Below are 21632 nucleotides of genomic sequence, written 5' to 3'. Positions count from 1 at the left end.
TCTTGGCCTCGAATTGCAGAGGACGCAACTCCTACAACGGCTGATTTCGTTGTGTCGACCCGACTGGGCTCTGGGACACAGGACAGCTGCCCAGACATCACCTCGGGCTGTGTCTGTGAGCGCGTCTCTGGGAGACATGAGCCTCTGAACGGGCGTGAAGATCGCAGACCATCCTCACGCACGGGGCGGCATCACCAGGCCCCTGGAGGCCAGGACGGGACAAAAAAGAGAAGGACGGTGTACTTGCTTCTTCGGCTTCCAGACTCAGAATCGTGCTCGCAAACTGCCCCTGATTTGCAGGCCTCTGGACGTGGCCGGAATCACGCCATCAGCTGCTCCGGGTCTGCAGGTGGCAGACGGTGGCCAGTGGGGCTTCTCGTCTTCCACGAACACTCGAGCCAATCCCAATAATAAACCTCCCAATGTAGACGAGCTAGGGGTGGTGGAAGGGGAGGTGGGCAGGGGGTGGGGGTGACGGGGTGACGGGCACTGAGGGGGGCACTTGATGGGATGAGCACTGGGTGTTATTCTAGATGTTGGCAAATTGAACTCCAATAAAAAATAAATTTATTTAAAAAAATAAAGAAAAAAATAAACCTCCCAATGTGCCTCTGTGTGTATATGCACCCACTCACCGTACGGTCGGTCGGCACACACGCAGGCCATCACACGTGTATTGTCTATACGGGTGCTACACATGTGTGCGTGTTGTATACGTGTGTGCGCATGTTATGTAACGTGTGTGCGCGTGTGTATAGATATGAGTGCAAATCCTCACGAGTCCAAGAGCGCTTGAGTACCTCCTGCTCGTTCTGTTCCTCCGGAGAACCCACCAAGCCCCCTCCCTTCCCGTGCATGATTCCCCGGATTCCCTGGAGACCACTCAGGGCTCATCTCCCAACTCTGCAGGTGCTCGGTGCTATTTCTGAACTGTCACTGATTTTGCCCCGTAAAGCCGTGAAGTTCCCTCATTTCCCGCATCACCTCAGCGGCTTGGACAGGCGACCGGAGACCGTGATTGCAACCAACCTTGAATTATTTTCCCCACTTCTCCTTCTATGTAAGAGCAGATACCTAGGTCTCATCCCTGCAAAATGTTCCAGGAAGAGTAAAAACAGTTCCACAGGTGGTTGGTCCCCCCCGGATCTGCGCTCACCGCTTACACACACCCCATTTCGACCTCCAGAGGAATCCCCGTTAATTTCTTCTTTTACATTCTTCCAGAAAACTTTTGTTGAGCGTCGCTAAACAAATACTGGATAGCTGTCTGTCACGCCATTTGTAGATTTCTGTAATTTTTTATTGTACAAAGTAATTTTATTTAGTCAGGTATTTATTGATGGAGGTTTGGATTATTTCATTTTTCTGTTATTAAAATACTACACTTGGAGACACCTGGGTGGCTCAGCGGTTTAGCACCTGCCCTCGGCCCAGGGCGCGATCCTGGAGTCCCGGGATCAAATCCCACGTCGGGCTCCCGGTGCATGGAGCCTGCTTCTCCCTCCTCCTGTGTCTCTGCCTCTCTCTCTCTCTCTCTCTATGTCTATCATGAATAAATGAATAAATCTTAAAAAAAAATACTACACTGAATCTTTTTACAAGTACGTGAGCACTGAGTATTTATGCAGAGCACAGTGTGGGGGAGGCGGAATTCATCACGGAAGGGATATTTATGGAAACTGTCAAATTTTGTTTCTTTGTTCACAAAATGCAAATAATGTACAAATGTATTAATTTTCCCGTAGCTTCACCAAAATTTCCAATCCAAAGGAGAAATTTTATTTCACTGTTGACGTAACTTGCACACCCACCCCCCACCCCCCCCAATGCTGGCAATACCAGGTGTCTCTTGGGAATCGGCTCGTCCTTCCTCAGCTAAGCCGTGTGCCGGCCACCCTCCAGGGGCGAGGACTGCAGGTGCTCAGGAGGGGACGCAGAGGGGCTCCCGGGCCCATGCAGGCCCTGCCAGCCCAAGCGAAGGCCACCAACTCCGCCCGAAGCACCTACAAGGAGCCTCCCAGAGGCGAACAGATCGGGACCCGCTCGTTTCCGGCCAGAAACGCGACAGAGGCAGGCGGCATTTTTCTGGAAAAAAGTCAATAGCTTAATATTACAAATAGATATTATTAATAAACTGATTAAAGTGCATGACAACACAAAATCATGCGTCCGGCATCCGTTCGAGATGACAGACAGACAAAAGGGGCAGAACCGAAGCGTGACAGATCAGGGGGCAGGTCGGTGAGCAGACAGAGCAAAACACGCCCAGGACACGGAATCTGTAACCGCATCCAAGCAGCCCGTGGTCCGTGCTAAAAAAGTGAGTGTAAGTGAAGACAAAAATGCAGAGGCTTAATTAAAAGCCAAATCGGACGTGTCGACATGGAAAGTGCTGTGCGGCAAGTGGTGGCTCTGCAGACACAGCAGCAGCCGCTCCTCGCAACGGAGGCCAAGCAGAAACCTGGGAAACCAGCGTCTCCGCTGACCCACGAGGGATACTGAGCCGCCTGTCAGCCGGAAGTGGACCACCCAAAAGGGGGTGCAAACAACAACGGAAATGGGTCACAAAAGATTTAGTAGGTCCAGCGATCTCAAGGGTCACCCCGAGCAGCACAAACACGCGCTGACTCCGCATCGTGACCACCATCACCCAGTCTGACCCGGAACAGAGACTCTCAAGAGGAGCTGAAGGAGAGGAAGACTCACATATGAGGGAACAGAGATAAAATATTGACTTATCACCAGGAATTGTGCGAGCCGGGGCGCCCGGGGGCGCAGGCGGGGGAGCAGCCGGCTCGGCATCGGCTCAGGTCGTGATCCCAGGGTCGTGGGATGGACCTTGCACCGAGCTCTGAGCGCAGAGCCGGGTCTCCCTGAGGTTCCCCCTCTGCCCTCCTCCCCCTACGAGGAAGGAGGGAAGGAAGGAAGGAAGGAAGGAAGGAAGGAAGGAAGGAAGGAAGGAAGGAAGGAAGGAGAGAGGAGGGAGGGAGGGAGGGAGGGAGGGAGGGAGGGAGGGAGGGAAGGTGTGTGAGCCAGAAGGCTGTGCAATGACAGCTCTATTTTTTTTTAATAAATTTATTTTTTATTGGTGTTCAATTTGCCGACATACAGAATAACACCCAGTGCTCATCCCGTCAAGTGCTCCCCTCAGTGCCCCTCACCCAGTCACCCCCACCCCCTGCCCTCCTCCCCTTCCACCACCCCTAGTTCCATCTGCCCTACGACCCAGCAATTGCCCTGCTGGGGATTTACCCCAAAGATACAGATGCAGGGAAACGCCGGGACCCCTGCACCCCGACGACAGCTCTAAAATGCAAAACGCTGTGCGTGGAAGCATCTGTGGGCAAGAGCCACAGAGTGTCGTGCCTCAGGTGATTCAGAAGGAGATGAAAGTCTTGTGTGTGGTTCTCTAACAGAGACTTAGGGAAGGAAGAATTCTTTTTTTTTTTTAGGAAGGAAGAATTCTGATTTTACAAAACATCTTCCAGGGAGGGGAAAGACTAAAGCAATCCTGACTTACCCGACAAGGCCACCAGGGCCCTGAGTTCCGAGACCCGCGGCAAAGATATTATAAGAAGAGAAAACAGATCAATGATAACGCGCAAACGATGAACACCGCGGCCGCGGAGGCTCAGCCCGAGGGCGAAGGCTGGTTCAACCAATACAGCTCACGTTTCCCCCCGGCCACCGACGCGTACGATGATCCTTGGGATGCAGAAAAACCAGCTGACGAAACTCAGCGTGCGCCCAGAACACCTGATGGGCGACCGGCACACCTGACGGGCGACCTGCACACCTGACGGGCAACCGGCACACCGCGCTCTCTGGGGCCCCGCTTCCCGCACAAGCGGCTGCTCGAGGAGAAGCGGAGGCTCCGTAAGGCCGGTGGGACCCAGACCCAGCCCCGGGGACGCGGAGGCCGTGGGGCGTCCGAGGTCACCGTAGGGACCCTTTGGCTGGAGCCTCCTTCCAGAGCGCCTGGGGGCCGCGGGGACCAGGGAGGCTCGCCCCCACAGCCCGCTCCGAGCCAACACGTCGTCACCTTTTCCTGAAGGTGACAGAGAAAGGGAGGGACGGGGCGCAAAGGTCACAAGAGGGAAAATCGCGTGACTGTTCACTATTTGGCTCTTGAAGGGTCGGGATGTCACCGGCGGGAGCGCGTCCAGCTGGCTCTGTCTCCTTTGGACCCATCGTCATCGTCCTTGAGCAACCTCTGGCTGGAGGCCACTGGCTTCCTCCCAGGACACATCCCCCAGGCGCTGCTGTCCCTGGGGTCCCACGGCCGCCCCGTCGCCCACTCCCCGCACACCTGCTGGGCCACGGGCTGGCGGCGGCACGTCCACCCGCTCCTCCCACGTCCCGCTGTCACCGTGGCCTCCTCGGCTGTGTCCTCTGCCCCGTGAGCCGCCCCAGCCGCAGTCCTGAAACCGACAGTGAGTCCGTGTACTCTGCGGACCTGAGCGCCCCCAGCGCGACCCCGCATCCAGTCCCCGAGGAGCCCGAGGGTCAAGCTCGCCCGGGGGAGCCCCGTCACCCTTCCCAGAGGTCACGGTGATGTCAAGGCCTCCACGCGGCCTGGGACCCCTGCACCTGTCTGGACACCAGGCTTGTGGACATCGTGCCCGGCTGTCACCTGTCGGGTCGGTGACAGCTGGGCGTGCCTGCTGGCCGTGCTCTTCCCACCTCACTGGCCCGCACTGCGCACACGGGGCACGCCGCCTCTGCAGAGTCGCAGCCCAGGTCCCCGTGGACGCTCGTCCTGCTGCCCAAGGGGGGCGTCACGGCTCCCGGGGGATCCAGCACCGGACGCTGGAACTGCCCCAAAGCTGCTGCTGACCAGCTCTTCCATCGCGGTCACAGTCTCCTGCTGACCCCGAGCTCTGGGGATGGGCCACCGCTGGATCTGTGACGTCCTAGTGTCCCCACCCCCCCACCCATAACACCAGCCTGCCTGGGTCAGAGCCCCCTCCTCGGGGCACTGTCCACCCCGTGCTCCCAGCCTGCCTCCATCCCCAGGTCCCACCTGCCCCGGTACTAGCCCCCCCGCCCCCCACTGCGCCCCCGACCCTCCCTCTGCCCTGAGCCGTAAATCCTGGCAGCTGCCTGCCTCTGACGGCGTCCCAGCCCCTGGCTGGCCGCTCCACCTCATGCCAATGTCACGGATCCCCAAGGGCCGTGCCGCCCTCAACCCTGCAGAGCAGGTGGCGGCCCTGACGCAGTCCTCGGGCTCCTCCGGGCCCTCCCCGCTGGTCTCACTTCCGAGCGTGTCAGGGTGACGGGGCTGGGGCCGGTTCAGGGACCCGCAGTCGTACCTGCCCCACCTTCCAGGGCTCCCCACCCCCCCACTCCGTGCTTCTCTGTCACCAACGTTGTGGCCAAGAACTGACACACAACCCAGAGTCACCACCGCCTGACGCGCCGCGTCCTGGGCCCCCGACCCCGCAAGGCCCATCCCATGGGTCATCCTGCCCTGCTCCGTCCTACAACAGGCTCCAGCCACTCGCCCATCCAGGGACACGCTCACGGCCCCACGGCCCAGTGCCCAGCGGGTCTCCTGTGCTCCACGCATGAAGACCCCCCCTGTGCTCCAGGTGTACCCCGAACTCCTCAGAAACCAGTTAACAGGGGCAGCCCGGGTGGCTCAGGGGTTTGGCGCCGCCTTCAGCCCAGGGCGTGACCCCAGGGTCCCGGGATCGAGTCCCGCATCTGGCTCCCTGCATGGGGCCTGCTCCTCCCTCCGCCTGTGTCTCTGCCTCTCTCTCTCTCTCTCTCTCTCTCTCTGTGTGTGTGTCTATCACAAATGAATAATCAAATATTACAAAAAAAAAAAAAAAGAAGCCAGTTAACCCGGTCCTAATCCACACATGTGGGTTGAACTGTGTGCCCTGAAAAGACACGCTCATGTCTTGTTTTCTTTAAGGTGTTATTTATTTATTTGACAGAGAGAATGAGGACGCGTGTGAGCAGGGGAGCAGTGGGGGGGGGAGCAAATCCCCCACCGAGCAGGAGCCCGACATGGGGGCTACCCCAGGACCCTGGGACGGTGACTGAGCCCCAGACGCCCCAGCATATGTTCAAGTCTGAACACAAGAGCCTTTGCACGTGGCCTTTGGAGATGGGTCACCGCAGATGTGCAGCCGAGGTGAGGCCCTGCCACATTGGGGTGGGCCCTGACCCCCCTGACTGGGGTCCTGATGAGAGACCCCGGCCGTGGATGCAGGGGAAGCCGGGGGCCGGTGGAGACGACACTGGAGCCGAGCGTCCACGAGCCACGTGTCAGGATCGCCGTGAACACAGACGCGGGACGCCACGGGGACCCTCCCACGGGCTCAGACAGGGAGGGTGACCCGCGCCAGGGCTCAGGGGTGGAGCCTCGACCCCTGGGTGGCGCCCGGTGTCTGTGGTTTTAAGCCAGCAGGGTGCGGACCCTACGGCAGCCACCGCGGGGAGTGGGTCCCGTCCCGCAGGAGCTGTGGCCGTGGGCCCGCGGTCGTCGGCCTCGGGGGAAGGACGTCAGCAGGGGCCACGGGGAAGGGGTCGGCGGCCCACGACCCCCGAGGGGCTCCAAGGGTCCTGAGCTGCTGCTCGGGGCGGTGGGCGGGCAGGTCAGCAGCGCAGAGTCTGGGTCCCCGGAGCCCCGGAGCAAGCTGTGGGCTGTGCGCCGACGCTTTGTCTGCGTGGGAAACAGCTCTGGTGCCGGCAGGGCCCCTGCCCACGGCTGCACTGTCGCTCTGCCTGAGTCAGGCCGCCCGCCCCGTTTGTGCAAGTGACAGGCTCGTCCCCAGGCCCCAGGGGCTCGTGGCCCAGGGTCAGGCCTCGGCCCTCCCCCCACTCCACAGTCGGCCCCTGAGTCGCCCAAGTCGTCAGGGCCACGGCCCCTCTGCTCCCTGGGCAGCTCTGGGAAGGCCCCCCTCAGGCCTGCACCGGCCAAGCTTCCTCTTGGACACAAAGCCCGGGCGCCCCGCAGGAGTGGGCCGGGGCGGGTGGCCCCCGGGGCTGCTCCGTCCCTCCTCGTACCACCTCGCAGGAGTGAGAAGGGCACAGCCGGGGTGGGGAGGCCTGGTGGGGCTGCCTGTGACCCCAGCGCCGCCCTGCCTCTTGCACGAGCCCCGTGCGCCCCGCGGTGCAGGAGCCAGGACGCTGTCCCCTCCAGCCTCGTCAGGGCTGGGTCCTGGCGGTGTCCTCACTCCGAAAACACGTTCAGTCCAGCACGGTGTGCGGCCAGCCTGGCCCCGCAGAGGCAGGAGGGCCTGCCCAGCCCCCAGGCTGTCCGTGTGTTCGGGTGGGACACCACGGATGGGGGGCCCGCAGCCCACAGTCCTGGAGGCAGATCCGGGGAGGGGGGAGCCCACCTGGGTCCTCACGAGAGGCAGGCGTAGGGCGCTCTCTGGAGTCTCTTCCAAGGGCAGCAACCCGACTGGTGCGGGCTCCGGGGCCACAGCCTCGTCACCTTCCAGAGACCGACACCCCGAGCTTGGATCTCGAGGCGGCAGGATGATGGGACGGCCTAGAAACCTCTGTGGCCGTGGTCAGCGACCGCAAGCGGCACACAGCCCTCTGAGAGCGCGGCCTCTCGGAAAAGCAGCCACACGTGCCACCCGCCAGGAGCCAACACCCCGGCAGGCCCGCGTGCGGACCCAGGCCGACAGGCAGGTGCACGCCCCGTGGGACACACGCGGGACACAGGCCGAGCACCCCGGGCCCCGCGCTTGGAGCTCACGCCTCGGGGTCCGGACAGACACGTCCTCCCGGACATACACCCGGAGGCTGAGGGGCTCGCTTCTGAGCGCACAAGTGTTTCCATTCTCTTTCTTGGTTCCAGGAGTTTTTAAACTTGCAATAATAAATGTGTATTATTTTATAAACAGAATAAGATCAATAGGGGTTGCTTTCCGGGAGATTTGCCGCCGACCAGCGTCCGGGGGGCCGCCCGGGTTTCCAGAGTGGGAGGCGTGGAGAGTCTGGAGGGAGAGGCCAGGAAGCCCGCGGGGCAGCAGCCTGGGCACCCCGCGAACCACAGCCCGGCCTAGCACCAGAGACGCCCCACCAGCGCCCCACAGACAGCCTGGGGGGGCCAGCAGGTGGGGTGCACGGCCGTGGGGCACAGTCTGGGCACAGCAGGTGCAGACAGGTGGCCAGAGGGATGAGCTCCGCGCCTCCTCCGAGTCCTGGGCCCTGGGCACCCCCCCACCGGCCCGCTCTGCTCCCCACGGTCTCCCGGGTCCCCTGTCATGCTCAGACCCCCACCCCACCTCCCGCAACTCACTTGTCTCCTCTAGACCCCAGGGACCCACTCCTGGGCTACACCCTCCCCACACCCCTGTCCCTGGGATGTCCAGTGTGGCGGTAGGGAGGGGGTGGTCGGGGTGGGGGGGGTCGGGGGGAGTCCAGGTGGGGGTGATCAAGGTGGGGGTGTGGTCGGGAGGGGTCGGGGTGGGGGTGATCAAGGTGAGGGTGTGGTCGGGAGGGGGTGTGGTCGGGGTGGGGGTGATGGGGAGAGGGTGGTCAGGGAGGGGGTGGTCGGGGAAGGGTTGTGGTCAGGGTGAGGTGCACTGGGGATGGGTGCCATCAGGGTGGGGTGAGCCCATACACCGCTGGCTCCCCCATGATCCCCCGCCGGCGTGGGGGGACTTCCAGGAGCAGGTGGGTGCGGAGCGCAGAAAGCCCGGGCTCTGAGGAATGTCTCTGAGCTGAATTAAGGCACAAAGGAGTGACTCCAAAGGGACTTTAATGGCATCTGCTTTTGAAATGAGGACAGTGAAAGCTGCCAGGGCGGGGGCTCGCTGCCCACTGTGGTCCCACTGACGTCCCCACGGCCAGCTCCCTGTCCTCACCGCCTCGGGCGGGATGCGTCGTCCGTCTCAGCCGGGGCTCCGGGGCCGCGGCCAGAAGGGGCCACACCTGCGTTAGAGAGACAGGTGCATCGAGCCCGTGGCTCAGTGCCCCACGCCTTCTGGGCCCTCGTGGGTCACTGCACAGGGTGAGCCAGGGTCACAACGTGTCCCCCCGCCTCCCCGCTCAGGACAGTGGCCCAGGGTCACAGCGCGTCCCCCCCACCTGCCCAGGACGGTGGCCCAGGGTCACAGCGCGTCCCCCCCACCTGCCCAGGACGGTGGCCCAGGGTCACAGCGCGTCTCCCCCACCTGCCCAGGACGGTGGCGCAGGGTCACAGCGCGTCCCCCCACCTGCCCAGGACGGTGGCCCAGGGTCACAGCGCGTCCCCCCACCTGCCCAGGACGGTGGCCCAGGGTCACAGCGCGTCCCCCCCACCTGCCCAGGACGGTGGCCCAGGGTCACAGCGCGTCCCCCCCACCTGCCCAGGACAGTGGCGCAGGGTCACAGCGCGTCCCCCCACCTGCCCAGGACGGTGGCCCAGGGTCACAGCACATCCCACCCACATGCTCAGTACCCCCCATCACAGCCACCAGGACAAGGTGCTAGAACCTGGGAGCAGCCAGAAGAAGAAACCTGAAGAAAACCCCAGGACCCTTCCTAACTCCACATCCACCCGCAGGAAGATTCCAGCCTCTGGGGCAACTTTGAAGGGACGGCCGAGCCTCCTAACGAGCAAGCCTGTGACGCTGGACTGAGAGGCATGGACACACGGACAGGTGGCTCTCGGGGTCTTTAAATGTAGGCGCTGGCCAGAGCGGAGCCGCGGGCGTAGGAGCAGTAGAGCAGGAACAGCGCGACAGACGCCCAGGCACAGAGGTGCACACCCGTGGGGCTCAGGGGCGCCGGCTCCTCCTCCTCCTCCTCCTCCTCCTCGTCCTCGGCGCCCAGCTCCGGCTCCCCAGCGTCATCATACTCCTCCTCCAGGGCCAGGGTCCCGGATACTGTGGGTCCCTCGCCTTGGTCCGCCATGGGGACGGCGCCGATGTCCTCATAAACGCCTTCTGAGGGCAGACTCCCCCACATCCTGGAACCTGCGAAGGCCACAGCTCAGCCGTCCAGCAGACGCACTCCCCCTGCCGCGCCCGCCCGCCGGCCCATGGGTGCCCTACAGTAGCCTGGCCCCTCTGCTGCAGCCGCACGCGACAGCGACACACCAGCACCAGCCGCCCGGCTCCAGCCCATGCGCCGCACAAGGCATCGGGAGCCCATGGGGGCCCCTCAGCAGCTGAGCAGGGATGGGGTCCCCCGACCCTGTAACTCATAGGCCCTAGAGTGGCACCGAGGAGTCACCACAGGTGGGGTCCAGGTGGGACCCGGCTCGCTGAGCGGGTCCCAGGACAGGAAAGGCCGCGATGGGCTGGGTCTCAGAGCACGCCCCCGCCTACCCCGCCTACCCCGCCTACCCCCAGAGCCCCGTGTAGACCTCCCGGCCACTGCCACCTACCCCTGCGGGCTCTCCTGCCGCGGTACCACTGCACCCCCAGGACCAGGGAGACGGCCACCAGGAGGGTGCCGAGGACAAAGCAAAGCATCATGGGCAGGTTCCCAGCCTTGAGGGCAGGCGGATGGGCCAGGGGGGCTCCTGTGGGGACAGTGACAGGCGGGGTCTCCCCTGCGCGCCCATGTGCCTGGGGTATTGTGACCTTGGGCCTGGACCACCCGAGGCGCTCAGAGTGGGGGAGGCCCCCAAAGGACAGATGGTCCTTGCGCTCCTCCCCCAGAGGTGGCCCTGAGGTCATGGGGCAGAGGTCAGGAGAGAGCGGCAGGGGAGGGTGGGGGCCAGGAGGAAGGCCACACTGTTCCCGGGTCAGAACCCCCAGCTGGTATGAAAGCGACTCCAGAGTAGGGGCTGGGAGGGCCTGGGCTGCGGCCCGGGCATCCCGAGGGGCTGAGGGGGGCCTCAGCGCCCACGGGAGACTCCCCAGCGCCCCTGTGAGCCGACGCAGGGCCCCGGGGGGGGCCACACAGGAGGGCGTGAGCCGAGCCCGAGCGAGAGCAGCCTACCTGGTGTGTGCGCCAGAGCGGGCGGTAGGGCCGGGGGTCCCCTGTCACCTGCAAGAGAAGGGGAGCGGCCTGAGGTGAGGGGAGCAGCGCAGGCCCCAGCCGGACCTCGCAGCCCGAGCCCGACGCACACAGGAGAGCCACCGGGGCAGCCCCCAGTGGGCACCCCTCCCGGCGGCCACCCTGGCCCCCAGCCAACCTGCCACCGCCTGTCCCGCCACCGCCCACTCACGGGAGCAGCGCACGCCCGCGTCCTCCTTGTGGCCGCAGTCTCCGAGTCCCCAGGGCTCCGCGGGGCAGCTCCACAGGGACGCCTCGCTGCCCCGGCACCCCACCTCATCCAGCCACACGGGCCCCGAGCCCGGCCCGAAGGTAGCTCCTGTGGGCGCATCCACGGCCGGCCCACAGCCCAGCTGGCGGCACACGACCTCCGCATCCGCCAGGTCCCAGGAATCGTCACACACGGTGCCCCAGGAGCCGGCGTGCCAGAGCTCCACACGGCCTGAGCAGCCGTCCTCGCCCCCACGCACACGCAGCACGGCCTCCCCTGGGAAAGGGGGCTGTGGTCACTGCAGGGCGGGACCAAGGTGAGGAGCGGACAGGGGGGCGAGCAGAGGGGTACCTGGGCAGCTGTGGGTGGACGAGCAGTTGAGGGGCTCCCCGGAATCCTGCATCATCTTCTCTGACACTCCTGTAGGATTTCACAGTCACTATCCCATGTAAATGCTCTGGGAAGCTTCTGAATGAAGTTTGTAGAGCCCACGGGACCCTCCCCGGGCCCTGAGTCATGGAGCGAGGGCAGCCCCTGAAGGTGGCTTGTTCCTGAACCTGCAGGGTCCCACCTGCACAGGTGATCCAGGCCTCCTCTCCAGGGGCACAAGACTGCGGGTGCCACGGCGCCGAGGGGCACTGCCACAGCGTAGAGTTTCTCAGCCTGCGGCACTCGATGTTGTCCACCCAGGAGGGGCCCGAGCCAGTGGGGACCGGCCTGTTCTCCAGCCAGCCCTGCTCCCCACAGCCCAGCTGCTTGCAGATGATGGACATGGAGATGTCCTGCAGGGCATTACTGCACACGGCGCCCCACGTGCCGTTGTAGAACACGTCCAGCCACCCAGCACAGCGCTGGGTGCCACCTCGCAGCCTCAGAGCCACTGACTCTGGAAGACAAGAGCACTCGGGCCAGGGGACATCTCTGAAGGCCAAAGTCAGAGTGTCCCAGCACCAAGATCAATGCCACTCAGGGGCATCCGACCCGGGAGCCCCTGTGTGAACCTTAAATCGGTTGTGCATCCCCATGACAATGTCCCACCCCAGAGATGCAGGGGGCGCTTAACCTCAGGTGACCAGGGTTAATCCCCAGATGAAACATCTTAGCAGGTGTCAGTAATTATCCAGAAATCCATCCTTGGAAACCATTCAAAACACAGAAATAATCCAAGTGCTAAATGAAAAAACTACACAACCAAGAATTCTTTATCCAGCAAAGCAGTCATCCAAAATACGAGGAGAGATAAAAAGCTTCCAGGACTGGGATCCCTGGGTGGCGCAGCGGTTTGGCGCCTGCCTTTGGCCCAGGGCGCGATCCTGGAGACCTGGGATCGAATCCCACATCAGGCTCCCGGTGCATGGAGCCTGCTTCTCCATCTGCCTGTGTCTCTGCCTCTCTCTCTCTCTCTCTGTGACTATCATAAATAAATAAATTTTAAAAAAAAATTAAAAAAAAAAAAAGCTTCCAGGACAGACAGAAACTAAAAGAATTTGTGATCACTAAACCAGCCCTGCAAGGAATATTAAAAAGAGATCCTTTAAATTAAGAAAGAGCCCAAGAGTACGACAGACCAGGAAGGAACAGAGACTTTATAGGTAATAATACAGTGACACTAAATTCATAACTTTCAATAGTTACTCTGAATGTCGATGGGCCAAATGGCCCAATCAAAAGACACGGGGGTGTCAAACTGGATTTTAAAAAAGACCCATTGATATGCTGTCTGCAAGAGACTCATTTTATGTTTTTTTTTTTTAAAGATTTTATTTATTTATGAGTCAGAGAGAGAGAGAGGCAGAGAGAGAAGTAGGCTCCATGCAGGGAGCCTGATGTAGGACTCGATCCCAGGACTCCGGGATCACGCCCTGGGCCAAAGGCAGATGCTAAACCTCTGAGCCATCCAGGCCTCCCAAGAGACTCATTTTAGACCAAAGACACCTCCAGGTCCAAAGTGAGGGAGTGGAAAACCATACGTCGTGCTAATGGTCCTCAAAAGAAAGCAGGGGTAGCAACCCTCGTATCAGACAAATTAGATTATAAACCAAAGACTGTGATAAGAGATGAAGAACGGCACTATTTCATAATAAAAGGGTCTATCCAACAAGAAGGTCTAAAAATTGTAAATATTTATGCCCCTAACATGGGAGCAGCCAATTACATCAACCAATCAAACACAAAATTAAAGAAGCACATAAAAGAAAAAGAAGAAGAAGAAGAAGAAGAAGAAGAAGAAGAAGAAGAAGAAGAACATCAATAATAATGAAATAACATAAAATAATAATAAAATAGAGGACGTTAACACCACTTTCACTGCAAAGGACAGAAACAGAAGAAACTCCAACCACAGTTCAGGTGTAGTGACCTGAAGGGACCCCTGCACCCCAGTGTTCACAGCAGCCAGGCCCACAACAGCCCAACTGTGGCAAGACCCTTAATCACAGGAAACAAACTGAGGGTCGCTGAGGTCGGGGTGGGGGTTCCTGGGGGGCGGGCAGGAAGGAGGGCGTGGGATGGCATGAGCACCAGGTGTCATAGGCAACTGATGAATCCCTGAACGCTACCTATACACTAATTAATTGAATTTAAATTGTTGAAAAACCAAATATAGAACAATCCTTGTGTACTAGATGATCAACTTAGCGGTGACTATAAAAAATTTAAAAATTAAAAAAAAACAGGAATGAGCACAGAATTCCATGTTCAGAGACAACATCAGCCCTGGCTGGTCATGGCCCAAACATCATCACGTTACCCTCAAGTGGGGCAACTCCAACCACAGGGAGACGTATTAAGGAGACTACGATATCACCCATAATAAAGCACAGGAAACTCTTCAAAATTATACGAGTCCATGATACATCAAAAATACGTCTACAGGATAAGTGGAGAAAGTAGGATACGAATTGCATATGACAGGGTCATAACAAATTAAAATTTAAATAAGCTTTTAAAAGACACTCAAGGGCAGCCCCAGTGGCGCAGCGGTTTGGTGCTGCCTGCAGCCAGGGGTGTGATCCTGGGGACCCAGGATCGAGTCCCATGTCGGGCTCCCTGCATGGAGCCTGCTTCTCCCTCTGCCTGTGTCTCTGCCTCTTTCTCTCTGTCTATGAATAAATAAATAAAATCTTAAAAAAATATAAAAATAAAAAAATAAAAGACACTCGAAAGGGGATCCCTGGGTGGCCCAGCGGTTTAGCGCCTGCCTTTGGCCCAGGGCGTGATCCCAGGGTCCTGGGATCGAGTCCCACATCAGGCTCCCTGCATGGAGCCTGCTTCTCCCTCCTCCTGTCTCTGTCTCTATCCCTCTCTCTCTCTCTTTCTCTCTCTCTGTGACTATCATAAATAAATAAAAATAAAAATTTTTTTAAAAATATATATAAAAAAAAAGACACTTGAAGGAAGTGCATCCATGATAGGTGACCAGAGTGGCCACCAAGATCTCCTGCCTGCACCCACATCCCTGGAATCCGGGTTGGCCCTGGGACGTCAGCCAACTGAGCAAACAGTGTAAGGGCCTGGGGAGCCCCCGCACCTCGCTGGCCTCTGCTCTCGACTCTGGAACGCTGCTGCCATGCTGAGTGGCCGCAGCAACAGGGCCCCCCGCCCTCCGCAGCCGAGGCCCCTCAGTCAGCAAGGGAGCACTGCCGCGGGAGCCCATAAGGCGAGCCGGCCAAGCTGAGAAGGGAGTCCAGCAAGAGCGGTGCTGCACCCGGCAAAACAATGACGCGCACACCTACGGTCTCCGGAGCCCCTCCCCCAAAAACAATAAATAAAAGCGACAGGGAAGAGCTAAAATAATGAGGCCACAGGTCATGTTGGAAGACACGTGATTGCAACAGAGCCATCCTCTGAGACAAAGCAGAGGAAAACTTTCCTAAAGCAAAACCAGGACTGGAAGGGATGAAAGAAGCCACAGTGAATGCTCGGCTCCTCCGTGGGGGGCAGCCCCAGCAGACCCCCAGGGCTCACACCCCCAATAAGGCACCACTGTCACCCAAGAAGGCCACACCCCCGCGAGGGCAATGCAGAGAGCGTCCCACAGCATGAGCTAAGACACAAAGACGTTCAAACACCACCTGCAAAGCCCTGGACAAAGCCCAGCCACACTGAAATAGGGGTCCCAAGAGTTTGAGACAGAGACCCTCCCACTCACTGTGAGGTGAGCCTGTGAGCAGGGGTGACAGACCCCAGGCAGAGCTGGTCCAGCCCGCCCCGGCCCCCGGCCCCTTCCCCCGCAGGTGAGACACCCCAGGAAGAGCTGGCCAGGCCCCCAGTACCTCTGAGCAGACCTGCCCCCCTCAAGGTGTCCCCCCCAGGTGAGAGACCCCAGGCAGGGCTGGCCCGGCCCCCCCCCACACCTCCGAGCACACCCGGGACCCAGGAGCCCGCGGGACACCCCCCCCCCCAGGCCGTGTAAAGGTGCTGGGCCCCCGGCATCGCTGCAGCAGGAGCCCCCAGGCCCGCAGGCGAGGCGGGGGCTCCGGGGAGGGACAGCGCGACGCCCCCCCCCCCCGCGGCCCCGGACACGCTCCACGGGACGGACCTGAGCAGACGACGCCGGCGTCCTCCTTGTGCCCGCAGCCCTGCGCACCCCCCGACGGGCACCGCCACAGCGCGGACTCGTGGCCGCCGCAGCGCAGCTCCCGCATCCAGATGCGGCCGGAGCCCGCCCCGAAGGGCGCGGCCCCCAGGGCGCGGAGGGCGTGGCCGCAGCCCAGCTGCCCGCAGACCACCTGGGCGTCGCGCAGGTCCCAGCCGTCGTCACACACGGTGCCCCACGCGCCCCCGAGCAGCACCTCCACGCGCCCCGCGCAGCGGTGGGGCCCCCCCGCCAGCCGCACGCGACGGCTCCCTGCGGAGAAGCGGGTCACGGCGGGGAGGGGGTCGGGGGTGCGCCCGGGTCGGGGTCGGGGGCGCCCTGGGTGGGGGGGGCTGGGTCGGGGCGCCCTGGGTCGGGGGGTGCACCCCGGGTCGGGGTCAGCGGCGCCCTGGGTCGGGCGGGCGGGGGGCGGGGCCGGGACCCACTCACCCGAGCACACCACGCCCGCGTCCCGGGAGGCGCCCGGGGGCACCAGCGCGGACCTGGACACGTTGCACTGGGTCAGGCGGGTCTCGGTGCCCCGACAGCGCGCGCGGCTCAGCCCCACGGGGAGCGCGCGGCTCGGGGGGGGCGCGTCGTAGGCCCGGTGGGCCCGGCCACAGCCCAGCTGCGCACACACCACGGCGGCGGCGCGCAGGTCCCACGCGGCGTCCAGGACGCGGCCCCACGCGCCGTCCAGGGAGACCTCCGCGCGGCCGTCGCAGCGGCTGTGTCCGCCCCTGAGCCGCAGGGCGTGCGGAATACCTGGGGGCAGGGAGGCCGCTCGGGGTCGCGGGGGGCGCCTGCTTCCCGCGGAAGCCCCAGGGCGCCCGCGCCCACTCACCTGAGCACACGGCGGCCGCCGCGCTCCCCGGGGCGCAGGCCGGATTGCCCAGGGTGCTCACGGGGCAGTGCCACAGGTAGGGCTCTGTGCCCGCGCAGTGGAAGGCGTCAGGCCAGATGCCCACGTCCCCGGCCCCAAAGTGGCCTCCGGGGGGCGTGGCCTCCGCGCTGCCACAGTTGAGCTGGTGGCACAGGACGGTGGCATCCGCTAAGTCCCAGTGGGCGGCGCAGATGGGCGCCCAGGCCCCCTGCACCTGCAGCTCCACGCGCCCCTCACAGCCGCCGCTGCCGTTCACCAGCCGGAACTCTGAGGAGCGCAGGGGGTGTCAGCGTCCCCGCTGCCCCTCCAGGCCCGGGTCTTGGTGGTGGCCCCAGAGCTGTGCCCTTCCCTGACCAGCTCCCTGCCCGCGGCCTCCGCGCCCGGTCCCACCTCTGCGCACCTGTGCCTGCCGTGGGGGGCAGCCTGGGGGCACCGTCCACCCCTCCCCTTCCCTCCACCCGCAGGAACACCCCCCCTCCGGGCAGGAGGCTCCCTTAGGAACCCAGCTTAGAGCCCGCAGGGGGAGTGAGCACGCAGCTGGCAGGGGAGGGGCAGGGCTGAGCGTCAGGGCCCTCCCGGCCCGCCTTACCTGAGCACCTGAGCCCAGCATCGCGGCGGTGCCCGCACTGGTGCCCAGGCCCCCGAGGGCAGTGGAACAGCAGAGACTCGTTGCCCACACAACGGAAGGCCTCGGTCCACACGGGCCCGGAGCCGGGGCCGAAGTGTGCACCGCCGGGGGCCCACACCGCCGAGCCGCACCGCAGCTCCCGGCACACCACATGGGCCGTGGCCTGGTCCAGGTCAGCGTCACAGACGGTGCCCCAGGTCAGGCCCCGCCTCACCTCCAGACGCCCGGCACAGGGGTGCTCGCCACCCTCCAAGCGGGCTTCCACGTGTCCTGGGAGGACACACAGCCTCAGGATGAGTGTCCGCTAGGGACACTGCGGCCACGGCCCGGACCACGGACCAAGGGGCAGACCGCCTGTGAGGGCAGCGGGCCGCAAGGCCTGGGCAGGGGTACAGCAGGGGCCCGTGCACCCCGCACCCAGAATGGAGCAGGGGTCCCTGTCACTTCCTGAGGGCAGAGGGCAGAGTCACCTCCTCCAGGAGCCCACCTGGAGGTGTCACAGCCTCTGCCCGCCCGGGCGGTGGCCTCCAGGCCCCGTGTGCCCCTGCAGGCCAGGCCCAGGCACCCAGGAGGGCGGCCTTCCTGCTTCCCGGGGCTCGGGCAGGACCCAAGAGGGCCACCTCCCTTGGCCATCTGAGACAGGACTGCGAGGAGGCCGGCAGCAGCCCCTGACGCGCGCTGCACGGGCAACAGCCCCGGCCCGCGGCCCCTGAGCCAGGGCCGGCACACGCGGGCACCCACTGGGTGAGGCACCGCCCGGGCCCCTGTGCTCCTGTCTGGGCCTCTGCCGGGCTCCACAGCTTTCCGGCCTCTCCCCTCTCCCAGGTGCCCGGGGGGACGGCCTCACCTGAGCACACCACCTCGGCGTCCTGCTGGAAGTCGCAGCCGCCGCGGAGATTGTTGTTGAGTCTGCAGTTTCGAATGGTGGGCTCGGTGCCCTGGCACGTCATGTACCGGCTGCTGCCAGCCGCGGCCCGTCGGGGGGCCTGCAGCGCCCGCCCGCAGCCCAGCTCCCCGCAGAACACCGTGGCCTCCTCCTCGTGCAGGCCGCACAGGCGGTCCACGCCGTTCACGTTCCTGATCTCGGGGAGCCCGGCGCAGGGGCTGCGGCCCTTGACCAGCCGGATCTCCCGAAAAGTGCCGTCTGGGGAGCACAGGCCACGGGACCGAGGTGGGGACACTGCCGCCCTGTGGCCTGCCTCCAGGACCAGCCTGCCCGGGGCCACGACGGTCCCTGCCCCGGGGCCGAGCCTGAGACCAGCCCTGCTCCTTCCAGGGGTCAGTGCAGCGCTGACAGGGGTCCTTCCTGAGCAGTCACAGGGGTCCTGCCGCTCCCAGGGCCCCCCACCCAGAGCGTCCCCGCTCACCGGGGCCTGTGCCTGACTTGGAGACCGTGTGGTGACCCAGGAGCCTGCGTGTTCCGCCAGCGGGGCCCCTGAACCCCGGAGTGGGCCGGCTTCAGGCACAGGCTGCTGGGGCACAGGCCCGGAGGTAGCGGGAGACCCTGCAGGGGACCTCCCAGGGACAGCATCCGCCAGGCCGAGACACCGAAGGCGGAGGGGGCCCGGCCGGCTCTGGGGCACAGGGGGGCGCCCGCCCCGCCTGTCTGGTTCCTGCCCCCCACGTTCCACAATCGCCGTTTCCCGAGTCTGTTCACTGCGTCCCCCTGGGAGAGAACAAGCTGGGGCGGCGGCACTTCTGTCCGGTTCCGTCCCAGCCGCACCCTCTGCACGAAGAGCGCCTCGCGAGCAGCACTTGGTGGCTGGGAAGGACAGGAGCCCTAACCGAAGGGCGGAAGGGGTCTGGTCCCCACGGTCCCCCCAGCGGGCCTGCTCCCTGCGCGAGCCCTCCTGCGCCCACTTACTTGCGCACAGGGCCACCACCACCCACTCGTGAGGGCAGGCGGTCTGCGTCCAGGCCCCGAGGCTGCAGTCCCAGAAGGAGGGCTCGTCACCCCTGCAGGACACGTTGTGCAGCCGGGGCCGCAGCGTCTCCCCGAGCAGCGGGACATACTTGGGGGCGCCCACGGCGGGCCCGCAGCCCAGCTGCCTGCAGACCACGGATGCCTCCGCCAACGTCCACTCCTGGTTGCACACATGTCCCCACTCCCCGTCGCGTCCGACCAGCACCACTCCATCGCAGGGGCTGTGTCTGTACCCCAGCCGCAGGTGCGGCGGCCCACCTGCAGCAGGACGGAAGGACAGGCCGGCCTCAGAGGCGCGCCGGGGGTAGAGGCAGGCCCGGCCTGTCCCAGGGCTCGCAGTCCAGAAAGGTGAAGGGTGGGGTCACACAGAGCCCCGCCCCGCAGCCCTTTGCCCCCATGCACAGCCCCGTCCCCCACAGCCTCTGCTCTGCCAACCCTCTGGGGCCCCTCGATGTGGGTCACCCCCCCCAGGCAAGGAAGTCCCCTGGGCTGGCCCTTCCCACCACCCTGCTCCACCGCCCGATCACCATCTCCCCGCTTCCTGCAGAGGCCCTGCGGCTCCGACTCACACCCCACCTCTCTCCGTGCCCTGCTCACCCCTACCCACCCACCTGGGCCGCACCTTCCCTTCTACTTCCGCTCTCCAAGCCGGCCTCCTCGGGTCTCGGGGTCTCAGCAGCTCCCTAGACCCCAGCCAGTGGGCCCAGTCCACAGGACCACCGAGGTGTCCCTGAACCCCTCCTAGGCCTCTGCCCCCTGGTCTGTCCTGCACCGCCCCTCCCGCCTCCATCCTCACAACCCCCCTCCGGGGCTGGTGCTGGAGAAACACAACAGCAGCCACAGAGGAGTCTACATCCCGGCCTGGGCCACCCCACACCACCTCCAGGGCCCATCCTGGACCCACAGAGGGAGGAGACAGGGGCAGACTCCCCACACAGGGCCAGAGGAAGGCATGGCCCTCGACCCGCCCCTCTCGCCGACACCTGAGCGTCTCCACTGATCCCCAGCACCCTCCCCAGAGCCTCCTCATCGCCTTCCCACCACGCTTCTCTGGACATAGATGTGCGTGGCTGTCTGCATCTTTAAGATGAAACGGGATGCCCTCCAGCTTGCACACTGCCCACAGATGCCTGCCACTACCGCCCGGGGCACCCTTGCTCCAGCTCTGGGGTCACTGGGCTGGGCCCTGTATCACCAGCAGTTTCCAGGGCACTGGACACTGCTACCCTCTCCTGTGACCCTGCCCAACACATGCACACATGCACACCCGGGCTCTCACACACTCTGCCACACCCAGTCCGAGGCCGTGTGCCACGGTGTGCCGTGCCCCCCAGGGGCTGCTCTTTCACTACCAGCCTTTCCATGCTGTTCCCTCTGGGAGAACAGCTTCCTGCCCACGATTCTGGACCCAGCAGCACCCCACGCCCCTGTGCCCCCCACCTTGCTATTGTAGCTCCCCGGAACTGTGGCTCTCTTCCTTGCCCCAGCCTGAGCTGAAGGTCACCCTCACTGCCAGGTACAGCCGGCTTTCCTGCCTCCTGCCAGCCCAGCCCCAGGGACAGGAGATGGAGCAGCCGCTCGGCAGATGCATCAGCATCTCCTGTCCATGGGGGTCACTGGGACCAGACACTAGCCATGTCCCCTCATTCCATCCACTCTCTGACCCAGACCTGCACCCCAGGTTCACCCTGGAGTTAGAGCTGCTCAGTCGTTAGAGCAAGCGTCTCCAGAGGTACATGCTTAGGATGCCACATCTCTCCTGTCCCAGGACGACCCATCCACCTCTGGGCTGAGCAAGAGCCAGAGAGACACCCCAGGGTCCCAGGCTCTACACACCTGCTGCCTTCAGAAGCTCCCGTGGATGAAGGAAGGAAGTACTTACCAATGGGGGCTGCCTCGAGAGTGAGGAGAAGGGTCCCCAGTCCCAAGGGCCAGAGAACTGCCTTCATGGCCCTGTGATCCCCAGGGCCCAGCCAGCTCCTGCCGCCCAACTGATGCAATGGCAGACAGTACAGTCCAAAATCAGATATACAGAAGTAGGAGCCACCAATGGCCTCCAGGGGCCAATGGGGACAGTGAGGGCCTTTCCAGAATGTACCAAGGGTCTGTCTCTCTATCTCTAAGCAGAGCAACCAATGGCCTTGGCAGCCCTGAGCTTTGCCAGATATCAGGGAGGGGCCCAGGCTGTGGGTTTCCTCCCACACTGGTAACTGCTGACAGGGTAGCTTGACTCAGACCCCACAGTCAGGCAGGTGGGCCAGTCTGCCCACAGCCACAGCAGCAACAAAGCCCTCCACCCAGCCCCAGAGGCTTTGGCTCCCCACCACAGACAGTGACACAGTGACACCAGACTTCTGGGGATCAGCAGGGACTGAGTGGAAGCCCCACAGCACCAGAAGAATGAGACAGGCCAGGGCAGCCTTGAAAGGCCCCTAAAAACTGTCATTGGAACTA

At 63.2% G+C, this 21632-nt stretch overlaps 1 protein-coding gene and 1 long non-coding RNA gene across 2 annotated transcripts; both read right to left on the bottom strand.

The window, feature by feature from the left end:
- Positions 1 to 1278: 1278 nt before the first annotated feature.
- LOC140595597 (uncharacterized) lies at positions 1279 to 4652 on the bottom strand. The gene is made up of 2 exons (XR_011997311.1): positions 3521 to 4652; positions 1279 to 2085 (listed from the first exon to the last, which is right to left on the bottom strand). It is a non-coding gene; the product is annotated as an uncharacterized lncRNA (long non-coding RNA).
- A 4975-nt stretch (positions 4653 to 9627) lies between these two features.
- Positions 9628 to 21186, bottom strand: SCART1 (scavenger receptor family member expressed on T cells 1). Its single transcript, XM_072738141.1, is given in 14 exon segments — positions 9628 to 9926; positions 10340 to 10477; positions 10900 to 10947; positions 11129 to 11443; positions 11519 to 11587; positions 11758 to 11913; positions 11916 to 12053; positions 15708 to 16016; positions 16152 to 16508; positions 16588 to 16893; positions 17216 to 17524; positions 18102 to 18398; positions 19119 to 19436; positions 21061 to 21186. Coding segments are annotated over 14 exon segments (3126 nt in total). The 5' UTR covers positions 21128 to 21186.
- Positions 21187 to 21632: the final 446 nt, after the last annotated feature.

This window comes from Vulpes vulpes, chromosome 15 (assembly GCF_048418805.1).
Source record: "Vulpes vulpes isolate BD-2025 chromosome 15, VulVul3, whole genome shotgun sequence".
In the NCBI taxonomy this organism is placed as follows: domain Eukaryota; kingdom Metazoa; phylum Chordata; class Mammalia; order Carnivora; family Canidae; genus Vulpes; species Vulpes vulpes.
The sequence above is the reverse complement of the archived record's forward strand: the minus strand, read 5'-3'. Positions and strand labels throughout refer to the sequence as shown.